We start from the raw sequence: 18,344 nt of genomic DNA, 5'->3' as shown, positions 1-18,344 counted from the left end.
GGTAGATAAATATAATTTAAGTGTTTTTGAATTGATAAAAATGTACGTCATGCTATTATAAGCTTTAATGTTTCAGTTAGGCGATATGTACTTCAAGATGTCGGGTGACAATAGGTTAAACACTTTAGGTAATATGTTGACGGCTGTGCTAAGAATGATGAAACTGCAAAACTTCTTGCCACCGGAGCTGGTCTCCATATTCCAAGGTCAAGAGGTGGACTTCAGTTACGTACATTTAAGTTTGTAAGTGTAGAATTCACATATCATAGCCCTTCCTTTAAGCTAAAGTTATCATTGAGAACGTTTTCTAATAATCTTACTTATTCTAGAATTCCAAAACTCGTGGATCTATTCAAACCAACATTTGGTGATACCCAGTCCTATGGAATTATTAAAGATATAACCGACGCCATTGTAGTGGGGCTCCAATATATGAACAAAGTATTTGCTAGACAACGCCAAATAACCACAATGAATAACCAAATAGCACCATCAGATAACAAGGCAGGTGGTTTGCAAGCTGTCTCTAACCTATTCCACAATGCTGCGGGAGTTTTTGAAGAGGCAATGCAAAAAGATCCAACAATTGATGCATTCAGCATGTAAGTAATAGCACAAAAATATCCAGTTAAATAAATAAATTATAATCGTAGTAATAAATCAAGAACTTTTAATGTTTCAGAATGTCCCAAATAATGAATTTCATAAACAAGTTCTTACCAGCGAAAACAAAGCACGACATAGTATTTTACTCCACGCTGTTATCCAAGTTGATGGAGAGCGCTCAGAAAGTCATCGATATAAACATGCATATTGAGCAGTTGACCTACAATGTTACCCAGAGGAACCCCGGGGCTATTGAAGTATTGAAAGGATTACCACCTAAGATGGTTGGCAAGGCGTTTGAAGCTTTGGCTGATGCTGAAAGAACGCAGGTATGTTTAGCGATTCGCAAAAAGTAGTGGCTTTATTTTCGAATACTAAGTGTGTCAAACGCTTATGTTAAATCATATTTGACATAATAATCATTTTTTATTGTGAATAGATATTGACGTCCAAAATAAACTTCCCCGGCCAAATGTTCTGCGATGTCTACAAATTGCAAACGTTCTTCGTGATATCGAAACCTGAAGCTGAATCTCTGAAGAAACAAATGTGCAACGATGCCTGGAAGAACTATGTCTCCGATATGATAAGATCCTTTGGAGTTTTTGATGTTAAGAATAACGTAAGTAGAATTGCGCTAAATACCACCAAACCTATCAAAGACAGGCAGTTTCTGAAGAGTAGTGTCCTTAAAAATAACTTATTTTTAGATCAACAATATGGCATCCCTCCTGATCCAAGAAACCTTCGGCAAAGATACGAGTGACCAGCTATACAGCATAGAACAAAACTTCAAAGTTCTGAAGAATTTCACACAGGCCCTTGTTAAGATAAATACTGAGGACCGTCCAGAAGTAGGCTGGAACAGTTTGTTCCACCTTCCTGAGGATTCAGAACTTATGAAGGTGGCACGAGCGAAGGGACATTTGGGTAAACAGATGCTGTAAGTATAAATGATTTGCTATGATTTGTCTTTAACCCTCCTTTGTCTCATCATCCTCCGAGCCTTTTCCCAACTATGTTGGGGTCGGCTTCCAGTCTAACCGGATTCAGCTGAGTACCAGTGCTTTACAAAAAGCGACTGCCTATCTGACCTCCTCAACCCAGTTACCCGGGCAACCCGATACCCCTTGGTTAGACTGGTGTCAGACTTACTGGCTTCTGACTACCCGTAACGACTGCCAAGGATGTTCATGGTAAAGATGTTCTGTGTCATTTTCAGAATAGTTATCCACGGTGCCATAGCAAAGGAAATAGTCCAACAGAATTCTATCCTCGACTTCAAGATCTCCCCGTATTTGAATGACGTCATAATTCTAGTGTCTGCAATAAACAAACAGTTGGAACAAACTCCTGAAAGTGAAGCGAAAGCTTTCAAAGATGTCTATGTTGACGTTGTTGAGACTATGTTGATGACTGCACTTAATGAGAAGAAGGTACGCAAAACATGATACAATATAAAAGAAAAAATTGCACTGCTGCAAAAATCCTTTCATTTGTTTGTGTCCTTATCTTGTTAATATCTTGAGTCTTCCAGCGATTACCAAAATCAAAGGTTTGAAATTTTGTGATTCTATTATAGACATATAAAGCTCTATCAACTACTGGGCAAGAAATCCTGTGCAGTGGTATAGAAGCAGCCAGTGAATTCTTGGAATTATCACCGGATGAAAACACACGGATGAAAGTGGTGGAATCTCTGTGTAACGCAACTATTGCCATTGAAAAGGGACTGGAAGCTGATTCTGTGGTTTCTACAGCTGTAAGTTCGATTTTTTGATTATATGAAAGACTTTAAGAATAAGTTTAATTCGTCAATAGGATTCGAATAGTCAAGCAGATGCTGAAGATGATAAAAAATAGATTTTTTATTTAAAGGGACACAGCATCATAACAATAACATCTTCTACGTAATTTACGTAAACGCAATAATTGTTGTTCATTATCTTGCAGATAGCCACAATCAAGAACTCTTCCCACCCAATCATAACTCTAAACTGGAACAAACTCATCAATAACTTGAAGAACTTGTACGTGAAGTTGGACAGGGACTACACGTACCTCTTCCAGTTCTCCAGCTATAACATGGATGACTCCACCAAGAGGAGGATCGACTCCTTGCTGGGAGAAGCCAAGGAGTACTGGTTCGGAGTACGGAATATGGAAAGGAGTTTGCGGTTAAGGTATGAATGATCGCAGTTCTTTACGATTGATAACTCCATGAATTGAATGTTATTGCACTCCACTTAAAAAGTGCCCCTTTTGCGAAGGTCACAATTTGAGAAGAGCACCAGTTGCGAAGTGCACCATTTGAGCATGGTGTACAAGTTGAGATGTGCACCAAATGCGTCAAACCCGATACCTTATCTGTCTTTTTTTATGTGTAACTTTTTCAAACTTGTTAATTTCAGTGTAAAACTAGCTTTCCGTTTCCTGGACATGTTGGACTATGGTCTGTTTGATGTGAACGGTGAATACTGGCAGAAGATAAAGTACGCGATTACCACCACCGCTGGACCGTTCAGCGTTTTCGATGAAACTATGAAATCGGTTGCAGGTAACTCATTAAAACCTTTAAAGCTATTGCTTGATTAATTTTCTGCTACAGTTTATGAAAAAGTTATTATTCCGATCTCCTTTCATCACCTTTTCATTATCATCATCAAAAAGAACTATTCATCCAAACTCAATTTGATCTTCATTTCAGCTTTATTGACAAACAGTAGGTACTCTAGTGAACTACCCCCGACCACAGTAGCAGCTCTTAGCAACATCATCCCGAACATTCCGCAGCTCATTGTCGATGCTGTTGATATCATCATGAGGGATGATACTGATGTAAGTACAGCTAGTAAACTATATTTATTACAGATGCTATAAAAATAAAGCAGTAGATTATCAAATCATCACTCTATGTCGTTGACTCAACGTTTGATGACACAAACTGACAACACCTTCAGATTAGTTTAGATGCAATATGAATAGTCTCCGTGACTTTTCACTCTTCGATTCATTAGTCAAGCATGTATGATAAAATGAGATTTGATGTTGCCTTATGTGCTAAGATCTCTAAAAAGGAAAGAAGACCATTTTTAATTGAAAATTTTATAGACTTAGTTTCATGTTCTACATTGTAGTCAATAATAGTATAAGAAAAACTGTTTACAACTACGTTAAAATTCCAGGTGCAACCAATAATATCCTTGATGAACTCGGACCCGCCATGGCCATGTTCCACCACGAGCTTGTCCCAACTGCTGCAGCTGAGCGAATCCTCGACCGAAGCCGTGAGAGGCATGGAAGTCATACTGTGCATGAACAAGGACTTCCAGAACGAATGGGACGAATATCTTGCAGTTAAGAACGTAAAACTAAATGTAAGTTATACATTTTTATTAAAGCTATGTAAACTGCTTCTACATAAAATATTACATGAACATCGTCAAGCGATGTTTGTAGTTTGTTCTGATAATACATCTATATTATTAGCAAACGCGGTATGAGTATATAGTATTTATCTCACGTAGTTTATCCATGACAAATGTCATAATTCTTGAAGCATAACTAGTATCCATGCAAATTAATCTATTAGTAGTATCTAAAACTTCTTGTTAATTTTCAGAGTACCTCTACCTGGAACACTACAGACTACGAGCCTCATCAGTTCCTCAAGCTATCGTCCATCTTCGACTCCTTAGTGGATGACATCCTGCTGACCAAAAGCGCTCTGGAGTTCGCGTTCAATGATACTGCTGATGGAAGACTGGGGATGAAGGAGGCGTGGAACTATGCTGTACAGACTCTTAATACTACAGATAGGGATGTTGTGCTGAGGTTGGTATGACTAACTGTAAAAAAAAATAAAGGCGGTCTGCTAATATAACCTTACAGGATTGTTTCCTAAGCATAAAATAAAGAAGCCAAATAAGCTTTAGAAAAAAAAGCTACCCTACTACTCTACTCTTATTAAACTTCTCCGATCCCAGTACTTAGAACGTGTAATAGGAGGTGAAAATAAGGAAACATCTATGAAAAAATATTTAATTTGAATAACTATTTGCAGGAAACTCTTCACCAAGGTGGACACAGTCCTTAACGCTGTGAACACCTCTTCGATACCAAGCGACGTGCCCGTCAGCAGTCTGTGGGAGAAGTACTCCAAATGTAGCACGACCATGGATGATGAGTGCAGACTCATTGGCAGGAAGGCTTGGCAGAACCTGTTCGGGTCCCTCACGATAACCCTCGAGAATATTGCATCAGATCTGCTGACTTATTTCCAAGAAGTTAATGGTAATGTTTTTTTTAGATATCGAAGTATAACACGACTTTGCTCCATCGTGAAGACAAAATAATATTTGATCAAAAAACTATTTGTACTTTTGAAATAATGGTCTCGACTTCTTTATCCAGATTTTCATTCTTATTAAGAAGTCCCTCAAATATCATTTTTGTTTTTCCAGAACCTAACTCGAACTTGCTCCAACTGCTTGGATTTACTCGAAGTACGGGACTGTACATGCTCTACGATAACATGCCTGAGTTCATGGGAGTACTTCTCAATTCCTACTGGGACTATGGTTTTATGAGCCAGGTAAGCAACTCAAAGACTTCTTTCATCCTAACCATGAAATCTCCTTTATTTCATCTGCTAAGAACTGCTACTGGGGTACCAGCAAATTCCAAAAAAAAATGTTAACGTAACAAGCGAGTTGTATGTGTTAATTTGTGTTAATGCCCACTTAATCCTCCAGGTTCGTCGTGCATCATTATCACAGTTTTGGGACTGTCAAGCCTTGCTAACAGCTATGGTTCCTCCACCAGGCAGTATTATAGACTCTGCGTTTATCAAGAAAGTTCAACCGTTCGTCTGTCCATCACTGCTTCACTGGCTGTCTTTACCAAGGGGAGAGAATACTCTGCTTGATGTGTTTTCGAAGCCTGTAAGTAAAAGCGTTCTTATTTAATATTATTAGACTAAAGTAACATAACCCACTGGAAGCTGGACTGGAAGCCGACCCCAACATAGTTGGGAAAAAGGCTCGGAGGATGATGAGACTAAAGTAACATAACCAAAAGTTTATTTTATTCCATTGCTGTTTTTAATCATTTTCATTCTGTTGGTTTTCTTTCACAGCAATACTTTTTCTTCACTCTGCCAGTGAGTAATCTGACGAGCAGATTTGAAAACGCTTATACCAAAGCTGTAGAATTAACTGACTATTTAACTGAATTATCGAAAAAGAACCAAACTATACTAACTGAAGACGACGTTAAAATGAATACTATTGAAGGGAAATTGCAGAAAGTCGTTGACGCAGTATTATCTTACAAACTAGATGAAAATAATCCAACGTATAGGTCATTCAATGAAATTAATATGAAGCAGTTTGCAGCTCATATTTATTTGACTAGAGTAGTTAGTATTATGAATAAATTGTCTGAAGATATTAACTCAATAGACGCTGACAAAGTATACGATGTACCGATCGAGGATACAACAACAGTTGCAGCTGATTTAGAAGTGATCAAATATCTATTTAAAAGAAAACCGTCCGATGCAATAAACATCCATTTTGACATATTTACTGATGTTATATGGACTAATGCTGATGACTATACTTTAGTTGATGGTTTCCACAAAATGTGCAACAATTTAAAAGCAAATACCAGCAAAACAATACTGGTGACTGATGAAAAAGCAAGAAGTCAGTTATGTGCTAAGAATTATGGAATTATTTATGGTGCTGTACATAATGTTGGATTTGATGACTATGAAATTGCAAGGAAAAGTCTGATGAATCTTGTTGATATCTTGAAAAGTGATGGTGAAAATGTGACAGATATATTTGAATTCCTAAGTAAAAGGCAAGTTTTTTCAGTTCATAAGAGATGATTTTTCATCAGAACTATGAACATTTTGTTTTTTAATAAACGTAAAATGAACTTTACCTCTAGTGTAAATTAATAACTTGAGTTATCAAATTACCAATTTTTTACAGGAAACAATTGTTATCAGTCCTAAGAACTTCAACCCAGCATGCATATGACCTGAGCATCCCTATATACTTGAAGTACTTGCAATACAACATGCAAAGCTACGACATCATCCTGAGCTTCCTGGCTGGCGAGGACTGGTGGAAACTCCTCAGGGAACAGTACAACGGACCTTACGCTACCAAGTTCTTGGGTTATCTGGAGAACAGCTTCGATATTGCTGAAGATTTGCTTAGCAATTTCGATCAGATACATGTAAGTCGCTTTACTTAGATCTCTTGTTTTTTTCTCGTGTTTAATAATAATTCCATGTTCAACGTTCATCTTACCGCGTGCTTATACGAATTGATACTGTGATTATAAAGCCCCTCTTACTCAGTATTCTTCCTTCAATATGTGATAGCTTTGAACACAGCTCTATATCATTTTTCTATTCCCAGATAGTCCGTCTTCTCCACGATATCGACGTGAACCAAACGGAGTCGTTCTGCCAGCCGAACATCACGCTGTCAGACTACCTCCCCGACCGCACCGGCATGTGGTCCGACATGAAGCGTCAGATCTGCGACGGTGATAACACTGAGCTGTTTAAAGAACTGCCTCCATTGCTGTTCGCTTCTCAGGTAAGTCTTCTCTTTAAATAGTCTATGTATATTTTGGAGTCTGCATCCAGTGCATGAAATAACCTGACTGGTATCAAAATTACGGCATCCTTTTTGCCACAATCCTTCTTCATATTTTAAAATGAAGTTAACTAAATATAATTTGTTATTGACTTCGCTTGAGTTCTTATAAAGAAAAACTTTCTAGGGATACGAAAACTCCTTAAAACTTTCAAGAGATGTTGACTACGCAGCAGTCAATGAGGACATAAACAAGATAGAGTCGCGGCTACACCTCATTAAGGAAGGGCCGAAATCGCCACTAAACCCTTTGTGGGTGACAGATGAGAAGGTCCAACATTTGAGGATGGTAGCACTGCAGTTGCTATCAAAGGAGACGCTTGCAAAGATCTCGTTTGCTGTGCTCAGCAATGGGGTGGATGCTGGCACTCTTTTCTTGAATAGCAGGTAACTATACTCCTTGCAGTCATGAATGTTCAATTTGCAGTGTCGAAAAAAGTGGGCGTGAATTAAGTTCTAGATTTGCTTGAGTAGCTCTTTGTGATTCTTATCATCAGCCTGACGTTAAGAGTTGTAATGAGTTATAATAACGACTCCTATTGCTGAAATATTTTTACCCTCACCTCTTGTATACCTTGGTATTTTAGGTTTGCATTACCTTTGTCCTAATAAATATTTTGTCTTCATCTTCGCAGCCAGTGCACCGTGTGCTCTCAATTCACGACGTGGTTCAAGCAGCTGAACCTGCAGTTGTTCAAAAAGCAGGAGTACGACAGCTTGCTCTGCCACCTTCATACCCTCAGCCTGGATGATGTATACCACGCGCTTAAGAATGATTTCCATTGGGATATGGCTATCAAAGAGGTTAGTACTACAAATAACTTTATAGATATTAGCATGTTAATGATGGTGGATTGTGAACTAAAGATGATTGGTGTTTTAACTATAAAACGAATGTGTTTTTAGACCAATGATAGACCTGTATATTAAATACTTGTCGATCTGAAGTCATAAATTCATTCATTACACTTTTTTACGACAGCTTATATCAACCCGCAACTACACGAAGTACGAGATGAACAAATCGATCAACGAGTTCCTGGGACAAGTGAAGGCACACCTTCTGGATGATATGAATGCCAAGAGCACCAAGCTAACGGAGTGCCTCGCCAGCAATGTTTCGAGAAATGAGTTTGGAAATGCTACACTGTGAGTATACACTTTTCAAATGAAAACTAAAAGAAATATTTCGTCTGAGCCAGAATATGTAATTTAAGTCGTAGAATAACGAATATAAACTAATAACCATTAATTAAATCTTGTTCACCTAACTCAACCAGTAAAAAATAAAGCTTGTTCAATACTGGATGGATTTCAGATTCGCTTCAGTGCTAGCGCACACGTCGAAACTAATTCGAGCAGAGTTACCTCACATACATGAAGTAGAAGGAGTGAAGGACCTACAATACCTCAAAGAGTTATCAACAGAAGTGGCTCATAAACTGGATGTGGTGAAGCCCTTGAAAGACTACCTGATTGAGAAGAATGACTTGCATGGAGAACTGATGAAGATTGTGGATGATAATGAATTGGTTACTGACATTGAGAATGCTCAAGTTAATTTAAGAAAGGTTAGTAATGTTGTTGATATTCTTCTTTGTTTTCATCAAGATTCTTAGATTGAAAGCTACTATTTATGCTTACTTGCTGCAAAGTTATAACTCTGCGGCTATTCTCAGCTAATGTCTCGCCACGTACATATGATCCTAAATAATAAGATACACTTTACTTACTTTCAGATCCGCAGTATCCCCGAGCCTGCCCAAAACATCATAGTTGCCAACATCAACTGGTCCGTTATTTGCAATCAATACAATTGCAGCGACGTCACTTACACAATCTTCAAGAATTTGAATAAAACTAGCATTAATAAAGCTGTAAGTATGGATGATAAAAATAAGCCAAAATATAAAGAAAAACTTCTGTCTTCTGTTGTTAAAAATCACCAGTTTTTATTACGTTTTTTTATATCAACTATACTCTCGTATTTTATTCCAGCTCCCAAAATACCAACAAGAAGAGTTCTGGCGGTTCACCTTCATGTCTTCAATCATTCACCACATCGGGAACTTCATGTCCCACGGCGCTCGACTCCTGGGGCTGGCCAGCAAAGTGGACGTCGCTGGCTTGACCAAGGGACAGTTGGAACCAATGCTAGATGCTCTCCTGCTCATTATCAGTGAAGATGCTATGGATAATGTTATGTATAGGTAAGCTGGGAAAATAGAAGACTTATATGAGGAATATTAAATAATTGAGACAACTTTTGGCAATAATAAAGCTTTAGACTCGCATTAAGTATTCATTAATATCAACCAAATTGAATTGATTAGTCGGTAAATTGTGGACGTTATGGCATTCTAAAAGTTTCAACATGTACCTTCTACCATAAAACTAAATTCAATATTTTATTCGTTCTCCTCTATTAGTCTGCAGGGTATCGTGGACGAACTCCATCCACTACTGGAAGGTCTTCCATTAGAGGTGGACCTGGAAGCATTATCTTCTGGCTTGGCAGTCGTAAGGCAACTCAAGAACTATCTACTAGAAACAGTCGACCTTAAAGGTAACTATGATAAAAAAATAACCATAACTAATGAGTATCCCTAATGTTTCGATGCGATCTTTCGTTGTCCTCTAACATGAAACGGTCTTTCAACAGTGGAAGTATCGAAACTATTTCCTGATGCTGAAGACATCGAGTTGGGTTTGAGTGCTCTTGGAATCAACAACACCAACTTCTGGTCTATCGCAGCACCAAGGATACACGCTGGACACTTGCAACTGAAACCAGTAAGGGAAATAGCGTATCTGTTACTTATAATATCCCAGCGAATAATATAAGTTTTCGTTTTGAATGGAACCTCATATAGACAATTGCTAAATAATTTTTAACTTAGTTCAGCAGTTCAACTGCTGTGGATGTCCACATACAAAAATTGCAAGCCACCTCCAGATTATATGTACTGTCCATTCAATAACTTAAAGTACCATATATATTTTCTTCCAGCTATTATCCTCAAAGCCAGACGACAGCCACATCGGTAGATACGTGTGCCAGATGGATTGGATGTCCAAAGTCCTGGTGCCTTCTAACCTGGACGTGGTGACGGCAGACGATGTGTTCGGAGCAGTTACTGAGCAGTTCTGTGGTCTACCTGATGATATTGCTAAACAAGTGCTGCCTGTGCTGATTAGGAATTTCAACTTTAGTTTAATTGTTGATAAGGTAAGTTTTGTGATTAGGTCTTTTGGCGTTATGTACTTACTAGTACATACTTCTAGTATATACATTCCAGTCCTCTAGTATATAGTTCATAGTATATAGTTTTATAGTAAATAAACCCCACTACAAGAATTTTATCCAGACATTCAAATGTGAACCACTTAAGTAATAAAACGGTCACCTACCACATCAATTCAAAGGATTTCGAATGCAATGCATTGTAAGAAGTACATTAGAAAGTACAAAAATACACCATGTCCCACAGGTAGCAAGCACCCTTCTCACGAAACTATACTCCGCCTCAAACCTAACGGAAGAGGAAGGGTCCACAGTGCTCTCCAAGTATTCAGAAATGGCTGCCCTACTGCCGATGCTGCAGCAGAACATGGGAGAAGTGGGAGAGACCCTCGCCAACGAGACGCTGTTCCAGAGCTTAAAGGACTTCAGCTCAGTTGGGAATCTGTTATCCTGTACGTATACCTAATTAACTCAGAAATAATAATTTATATTATTACATACTGTGGTGACTCGGATCTATGCTTTTAACAATTTAGACTCTTTTTAGATTAGAAAATATCCTATCTGAGCAATAGAAAAATATACTCAGTAAGGTCTTTATTCTTTTCAGCACGAAAATGATATTAAAACGAATTAAACACATTTTTAGGGTTCCGTACCCAAAGGGTAAAACGGGACCCTATTGTTTTCGCTCCTCTGTCCGTCCATCCGTCCATCCGTCCGTCCGTCTGTCTCCAGGCTGTATTTCATGAACCGTGATAGTTAGAGAATTGAAATTTTCACAGATGATGTATTTCTGTTGCCGCTATAACAACAAATACTGAAAACTAGAATAAAATAAATATTTTGGGGGGCTCCCATACAACAAACGTGATTTTTTTGCTCATTTTAAATAATGGTACGGAACCCTTCTTGCGCGAGTCCAACTCGCACTTGGCCGGTTTTTTTTTATGTAAATTGAGTTTACTTCAAAATAATGTACAGTTTATTTTCAATAATACTTTTATATAAGTAAAAAAAAATAAAGAAACACAAGTGTGAATGAAAATCGTAATAAATGACTTTTTTATCTTTATATTTCTCAACAGCTCCGGAATTCTTATCCAGCGTCGGTAACATGCTGTGCGGCAAACCGTTTGAGATGAACACGAACCGGTTCTACAAGTCCATCGCGGCTACCCAGGACTTCTCCACACAACCTGATCAGGCACAACTTGATGTACTGCCCAGTAAGTATCAAACTCAAAAACTCACTCAAACTCAAAATCGTTTATTCAAATTAGGCTGATAAATCAGCACTTTTCGAACGTCAAAAACAAAAGACAGCCCCCAAAACGCCCGCCCTTCACCACTTCCTATGTGTTTTTGCTGGGAAGAAGAAGTGACGCAACAAACTCCCCAGCAACACATGTCTGTCTGTAAGGTTTGAAGAACCAGAATGTATACAAAACAAGTCAAATAAAAATATCATTATCACATGATAACCATTATATAAAATTAAGAAAGAAAAAAACGATACAAACTTAACACAAGTAGGCTAGCACACAGATCTACACCTATAAAGACTAAGTACTCGAGCATTACTTACAGTCTATTAAGTGTATCTAAAGCCTCCTGTTAATAAAATAAAAATGTATTTTTAATATAAGCATAAAATCGGCGTGCCCACCCACATGCGCAGATGGTTATGTTGTAGCTGTACAACACAAACAAGGTGTATACCTGCTAGGACTACAGTATTATTATTTTCTCCAAAATCACTTTGGTAGTCCAGATTTTCTGACTTCACTCTTGTATGGGATACTCTGATTCGTCAAATACCTGTAGATATCTTAACCAGGTAGACTTACGGTCCTAGATGTTAACGTAACAAATTCTCCCTCTACTCTCTATTGCCCTGAAGATCAAACCTTCTTCCACGATCTTAACTTGGCTCAAGAATTTGTGAAAATTTGGCTATGCGCTTTAGATGCCTTTCCTAACAGAGAACATAGATAATCTAGAGATATGCATCAATTTATGCATACCTTTTAGACCATATGCAATTATTTGTTTGAACAGCTGACTTCTGTCGCTCCCTCTACATGGACATTATCAACGTGGAGGGCGGTAAGATCGTGTGGAGCTTCGTGAAGCCGCTCATCATGGGCAAGATCCTCTACACCCCGCCAACACCTGCTGTCACCAGGATCATACAGAAGGTAAATTGTTCTGGGACATATGTTGGTATTTTTTTGCTAGGAACAGGGTTAACTTCAGATTTTTCTGTAAGTATTCTGCAAGCTTGTCTACCGTTCTTAAAAGCTTGATTAATTTATCACCTCTTTGGCCTATCTTTTCTTTTCTGACTGACTTCGTAATTATGAAAGTCAACTTTGCGTCTCCCGAAAATAGCTGTGCCCTATAATTTTACTATCACCCACTTACCACTTATCTGCCCTTCAACACATGCCTTTTCTTTCTGATTTCTAACGACCTAGCTCAACTCACCTAATTCTTCAAACATTTTTCCACAGGCGAACTCGACATTTTCCACAATGATAAAGCTGACCCGCTTAGTCCAGTCGTTCTCCTCCTCATTCCCAGCAGTGGGCAAGCTATCCTCACACCGGGACGGCATAGCTGTCCTGAGGAGACTGGTGACCGCCCCCCAGTTCAGCAGCCTCAGGAAGATGCTGATACAAGGGGATGATGTGGCCATGCCTGATGTTGACGTCGATGAACTTTTTGATCAGTTCGGGGACTTGGATGTAAGGATCCGGACCTATGATGTTTTGGGTCTATCTAGATCAGAATTTATTTTTGGATATTGTGTTATCAAAATTATATTTCTGCTTTTTTTTGTCTCCTTACCATACCATATTCTTTGTTAAGCTTAGAATAGACCTTCGATAGATAGGTGTTATTAATATCTAAGATCAATTAAAATCATGATTCAACAACCGAACACAATAATGCTCTCTGCTTGCGTACATTCATCTGAGATACGTGTAAAGAATTTAAAAAACCCAGAGTTTTAGTTACAACAACATCAGTTGGCACGTATTTACTGAATGTCCTACCTTTTCAGAGCATAGGTAGCTTGCTGTCCAAGGCATCTCAGCTCCTGCAATGCGTCAACCTGGACCGGTTCCAACCGTCTCCCAGCGAAGATCACCTGTCCCACGAAGCGGCACAGCTCAGCATCGTCAACGAATTCTCCGCCGGTAAGTGCAGTTTTCGTCTAGAAGTTTTGCTTGTCCGAATTCGGTTACTAGTAGACTGCATGCTATTCAACTACCACTTAATAAACTAAAACTCCTAAATAAAATACTTACCTTTCTTTTTTTATTATCATTAGATAGATTAGATTCTGTTACTTAATTTCTGGGTTATAGTTTAAAAATATTGTTTTTATGAATAAAAGATTTGATAAGTTGTGTTGAAAAACGCTTACATACAGAAAGAAGTAAATAGAAACAAAGGCTGCTATTTGAGTAGAAAATAATTAATCACAATTTTAATGACCTGTTCAAAGTCCAATATTTATTAGGTATTGAACAAAATTACCTTGTAACTCGTTGAGAGAAAAGTGGGCTTTAAAATTGTTTTTCTCAAGCTTTAATGTAAATTATTACAAGTTAATTGTAGAAATAGCATTAAATAAAAATAAGCACGGAATTAAAAGATCGAATAGTTTCATTTTAATAACAAAAAAAAAAAACACACGTTTTGGTGTCATCCTCACAAATGTTTGTGCTTCAATGAATACGGCGTTGCTCGATAGATGGCGCTCTTCATGGCAGTGGATATTCTGAATCGCGCTATGGTTTCGTTCACAAAGTTAGACTAAGTAGCAATCATATGAATAAATTTTTGACATTTACAAACTTCTTGTGAAAAACCTATGGTGAAACTAGAACCTACATTCTGGTTAACTAATTTTTGAAGAGTCAGTACTACTGCTGACTTAATTTACCCCCCATTAGATCTATGAAAAAAATTATGGATACATGAAGTCTTATTTATTAGTATTTTATTGCGTCCCCGGGGAAATTTTTCCCGTAGGTATCGGGATAAAATATACGGCCCCGAAAGTAACAAAGACGCATCTATCACTTTTTCCAAAATTGAGTTACCTATATATGAGTATCTAGCTTTCACCCACGATTTCACAAGCGTCCAGAGATAACTGCTTCCCGTAGTCGGATGATAATAAATCTATTCTATGTCCTTCTCCCGGGTCTACGCTATCTCTCCTCTAATTTTCAGCTTAATCGGTTCAGCCATTCTTGAGTTATAAAATGTGTACTAACACGGCTTTCTTTAATAGATATATTTAGATTATATAACCGTTATGAGGAAATCAAACTCACAGGATCATGATTGTAAAATACAATATTTAACTCAGTTTTTTTTTATTCCTAGGTGTGGTATTCCTGAACAGTGACAAACTGGATAACTCGCTGAAAAACGTGGAATATAAGATCAGAATGGATATCGACAACGCGCCTACTACCACCAGGCTTAAAGACTAGTACGTATAGAAAGAAAGAAAGAAAATAAAGTTTTATTGCGCAAAATATAAGACGCATAAATGCCCTTAACAAAATGAGCATAACATGGATAAAAAGATAAAAAGAACATAAAACAAATTTAAGGGAAAATATGCGTCCTAAAGCGCGCAATACGGCCCTCGCTCAGCATAATGCTGCGACCCGTAACGAGACAGAGTCCCAGCGCTGGTATCTCCCTAAAATATAATAAACATTGGTTTCAAGACTTTTTAGAAGCTATAAACTTATGTATTACTGAGTAGGTATCAGTCAAAAAGGAAATCGTTGTGTTCAGACCCAACTCTGACCATACATAATAATAATAATGGCGTCCACGGCCGATTTCGACCACGGCGGCTGTTCTCATTTAAGGAGCTCAGCCAGCTGCGCAGGACATATTATAGTGCACGAGCATTTGCGCAGACACAGGTGCACTCACTATTCCTTTACTCTTATAACCCGATGGGACGGGATGACCATACATATTAAACAAAGAAAGGCAGTAATTGTTTCGACGTCTTATTTCAATTTAATCTCTCAAGGGCTAGTTTTTATTTTGGTCAAAAATTAAGCATTGACATACAACGTGGCAATACTGGCAGCCATAGAGGTACACTCCCAGTGGGCAGCGATGAGGAGTTTTTTGATGCCATTTTTTAATCATAATTATTATTTCATTAAATAGTTAGTAGGTAGGAGTATATAATTTGTATAGTCTTGCAATCAAAAGTCCCTGTTGACCAGTGAAAAAAAAATCTAGATATTCAAGAACTTTCAATCTAAAATCCACTTGTTTCCCTTCAGCCTATGGATCCCAGGTCCTGAGTCCAACTTCATAGAACACATGCGCTACTTCCGAGGGTTCGTGCAGATCCAGGACATCGTGGATAAGGCCATCATCCGCCTCTCCCACAACTCCTCACGGAGGGAGAGGAGAGAGACTCAGCAGGAGATTGACTGGGCAGTGTATACGCAGCAGACTCCGTACCCTTGTTATAGGAGGGATTAGTAAGTTTTGCATAATGGAAACTTCTTCGGATGAACCAAAACTGCTTGATTTATCAAACAGTTTTAATTATCTAAAGCTCAATGAAGCTTCCAGGAAAATAGTTTTAGCAATACTGGGCTCTCGAAAACTTTATATCTTTAAAACTAAATAACTTCATTTTTTGTCACAAGTACATTAAATATGTGGTAATTATAATGTGTGGTTATTGCTCAAGTATCAAAACTACCTACGGTTTAAATTCATCATCTTTTATTCCAAAGTAAACTTTAAGAATATTTGCAACTTTCACAAAACAGATAAAAATTGGATGTATAATTTGCAGCTTCCAGACATCTCTATACGAGTCACAGTCGCTGATCGTGGCGTTCTTCTTCTCTCTTCTGTTCACCGTAGCCTCTGCCGTGCGGTTCATTGTGTCTGACAAGGAGTCCGGGAATACCATGGTAAGAACTCCCATTGGCTAATCACAATATCTTTTAGGAGACTTAGACTTCAAAGTCGGAAATCGCCCATCTTACCTCGAGTAAGCCTTGTGATCAGCTCATTATTTAATTAATGAGAAGAGGACTTGGAACAATAAAAATGTATCTACCATTGTATCTGTCATCTGCAATTTTGCTTTATTCATATTATGTATGTATTTGCATTCCACAATGTATAGAGTAGGGTGTTACAATATGGCTTAGAGCTACAACTTAGTGTACAACAAAATAAAATTAAACTTACATCTAAAATGATAATTATTTAATCTATAGAAAAAAAATGTTAAACAATTGGCCATATGATTAACCATCTGCATTTGTTCATGTTTCGTGCAGGAACAAACGTGAGACTTGACTATACAGCTAGCTAGCTAGACTATATAGCTGTACAATTAAATAACAGGTATTCGCTAAAAATAAAAAAGCTTTACATTTGTATTACAGATACAATATAGACCGATTTTCTTAAACTACCTCACATCTTTCTTTCTCTAGCTTATGTCAGTGATGGGCGTGGACCTCCGCTGGCACACTCTGTCCTGGTTCCTCTCCTCCTGCCTGGAGATGACGCTGACCTGCCTCTGCATCACATTGGTGCTGTACCTGGGACATATACTGCCGAACACAGATCCTAGTCTCGTGTTTGTTCTGCTGTTCATATTTGGATTGGCTGTGCTGAGTTTCTGGTGAGTGGTCATATTTAAAATATTTAGTTAGTTTTGAAGAAATAACGTTAATATCGCTGTTAATTTTTTTTATGTTTTCTTTTTCTCCTTGGTCTTTACATTAAAGGCTCGAGCAGACCGGATGCGTATGCGTAGACGTAAGCGTAGACGTGCACGTACCACTGAGTTGTAATGTATGGAAATGTATGAGACAGGTCTTGCGTAACGTAGACGTGCGCGTCGACGTAATGCGTAGCCACGCAATGCAGCTACGCCAAGGTACAAACAGGCTGCGTGACTACGCCGTACTATACGCAGAGCAGAGCGGCAACGTCGCGTTGATGACGTTGTATTCAATGGCGCGCCATATTGGACGTACACCGAAAAAGTTTGAACACGCACGTACCTTTGCTGTGCGTTGCCCTACGCGCGTAACTGCAGTCAGTTGTATTTTATTACAAACCGGTAGTGCCGGTTTGTAATAATATAGTTTTGTTTTATTTTTATAATAAACTAACGATAAAATAACGATGTAATTAGTTAGGTATTGTTGTTTTCCTTTTTATTTAATTTGTACTATGATTATTGTTGTATATCTTAGACACCAATGACTGTGTTTCGGATGGCGCGTTAAACTGTAGGTCCCGGCTGTAATTGAACATCCTTGGCAGTCGTTACGGGTAGTCAGAAGCCAGTAAGTCTGACACCAGTCTAACCAAGGAGAATCGGGTTGCCCGGGTAACTGGGTTGAGGAGGTTAGACAGGGCAGTCGCTCCTTGTAAAGCTGCACTAAACTAAACTGGTACTCAGCTGCATCCGATTAGACTGGAAGCCGACCCCAACATAGTTGGGAAAAGGCTTGGAAGATGATTTCCACCAGCTAAACTCCTAATTCCTTCCACAGCTACATGCTGTCCAAGCTGTTCTCGTCAGCGAGCGTGGCGGCGGTGTGTGCTGCCATGCTGTACCTCGTGAGCTTCATGCCCTTCATCATCATACTGTCGCTGGAGGCAGTGCTCTACAGCTCGCTCAAGACTATTGTTGTAAGTTTGTTACTCTTAAATCTATAGAAAATATGTTTTATTGAAGTAGTTTTGATATTTATTCAAGTTTCTAAAGTTGC

General features: G+C 38.4%; 1 protein-coding gene across 1 annotated transcript in view; it reads left to right on the top strand.

Moving 5' to 3' along the window:
• LOC124635538 overlaps positions 1 to 18,344 on the top strand; it is a 91,431-nt gene that overhangs the window by 52,563 nt on the left and 20,524 nt on the right. Inside the window, exons 8-44 of the mRNA XM_047171444.1 lie at positions 77 to 243; positions 330 to 602; positions 683 to 935; positions 1,046 to 1,228; positions 1,317 to 1,549; positions 1,829 to 2,042; positions 2,189 to 2,368; positions 2,560 to 2,789; positions 3,018 to 3,163; positions 3,314 to 3,444; positions 3,792 to 3,983; positions 4,229 to 4,440; positions 4,670 to 4,899; positions 5,070 to 5,200; positions 5,361 to 5,549; positions 5,744 to 6,474; positions 6,609 to 6,858; positions 7,044 to 7,226; positions 7,414 to 7,673; positions 7,922 to 8,090; positions 8,269 to 8,435; positions 8,605 to 8,857; positions 9,026 to 9,163; positions 9,285 to 9,496; positions 9,716 to 9,852; positions 9,949 to 10,079; positions 10,297 to 10,515; positions 10,778 to 10,982; positions 11,619 to 11,759; positions 12,592 to 12,731; positions 13,047 to 13,280; positions 13,601 to 13,736; positions 14,938 to 15,046; positions 15,870 to 16,073; positions 16,397 to 16,517; positions 17,052 to 17,242; positions 18,126 to 18,264. Coding sequence (XP_047027400.1) covers positions 77 to 243; positions 330 to 602; positions 683 to 935; positions 1,046 to 1,228; positions 1,317 to 1,549; positions 1,829 to 2,042; positions 2,189 to 2,368; positions 2,560 to 2,789; positions 3,018 to 3,163; positions 3,314 to 3,444; positions 3,792 to 3,983; positions 4,229 to 4,440; positions 4,670 to 4,899; positions 5,070 to 5,200; positions 5,361 to 5,549; positions 5,744 to 6,474; positions 6,609 to 6,858; positions 7,044 to 7,226; positions 7,414 to 7,673; positions 7,922 to 8,090; positions 8,269 to 8,435; positions 8,605 to 8,857; positions 9,026 to 9,163; positions 9,285 to 9,496; positions 9,716 to 9,852; positions 9,949 to 10,079; positions 10,297 to 10,515; positions 10,778 to 10,982; positions 11,619 to 11,759; positions 12,592 to 12,731; positions 13,047 to 13,280; positions 13,601 to 13,736; positions 14,938 to 15,046; positions 15,870 to 16,073; positions 16,397 to 16,517; positions 17,052 to 17,242; positions 18,126 to 18,264 — 7,434 coding nt within the window. The remainder of the gene's footprint in view (positions 1 to 76; positions 244 to 329; positions 603 to 682; positions 936 to 1,045; positions 1,229 to 1,316; positions 1,550 to 1,828; positions 2,043 to 2,188; positions 2,369 to 2,559; positions 2,790 to 3,017; positions 3,164 to 3,313; positions 3,445 to 3,791; positions 3,984 to 4,228; positions 4,441 to 4,669; positions 4,900 to 5,069; positions 5,201 to 5,360; positions 5,550 to 5,743; positions 6,475 to 6,608; positions 6,859 to 7,043; positions 7,227 to 7,413; positions 7,674 to 7,921; positions 8,091 to 8,268; positions 8,436 to 8,604; positions 8,858 to 9,025; positions 9,164 to 9,284; positions 9,497 to 9,715; positions 9,853 to 9,948; positions 10,080 to 10,296; positions 10,516 to 10,777; positions 10,983 to 11,618; positions 11,760 to 12,591; positions 12,732 to 13,046; positions 13,281 to 13,600; positions 13,737 to 14,937; positions 15,047 to 15,869; positions 16,074 to 16,396; positions 16,518 to 17,051; positions 17,243 to 18,125; positions 18,265 to 18,344) is intronic.

The sequence above is a fragment of the Helicoverpa zea genome, chromosome 13, assembly GCF_022581195.2.
Source record: "Helicoverpa zea isolate HzStark_Cry1AcR chromosome 13, ilHelZeax1.1, whole genome shotgun sequence".
In the NCBI taxonomy this organism is placed as follows: domain Eukaryota; kingdom Metazoa; phylum Arthropoda; class Insecta; order Lepidoptera; family Noctuidae; genus Helicoverpa; species Helicoverpa zea.
Note: the sequence above shows the minus strand (reverse complement) of the source record. Positions and strands in the feature narration are given on the sequence as shown.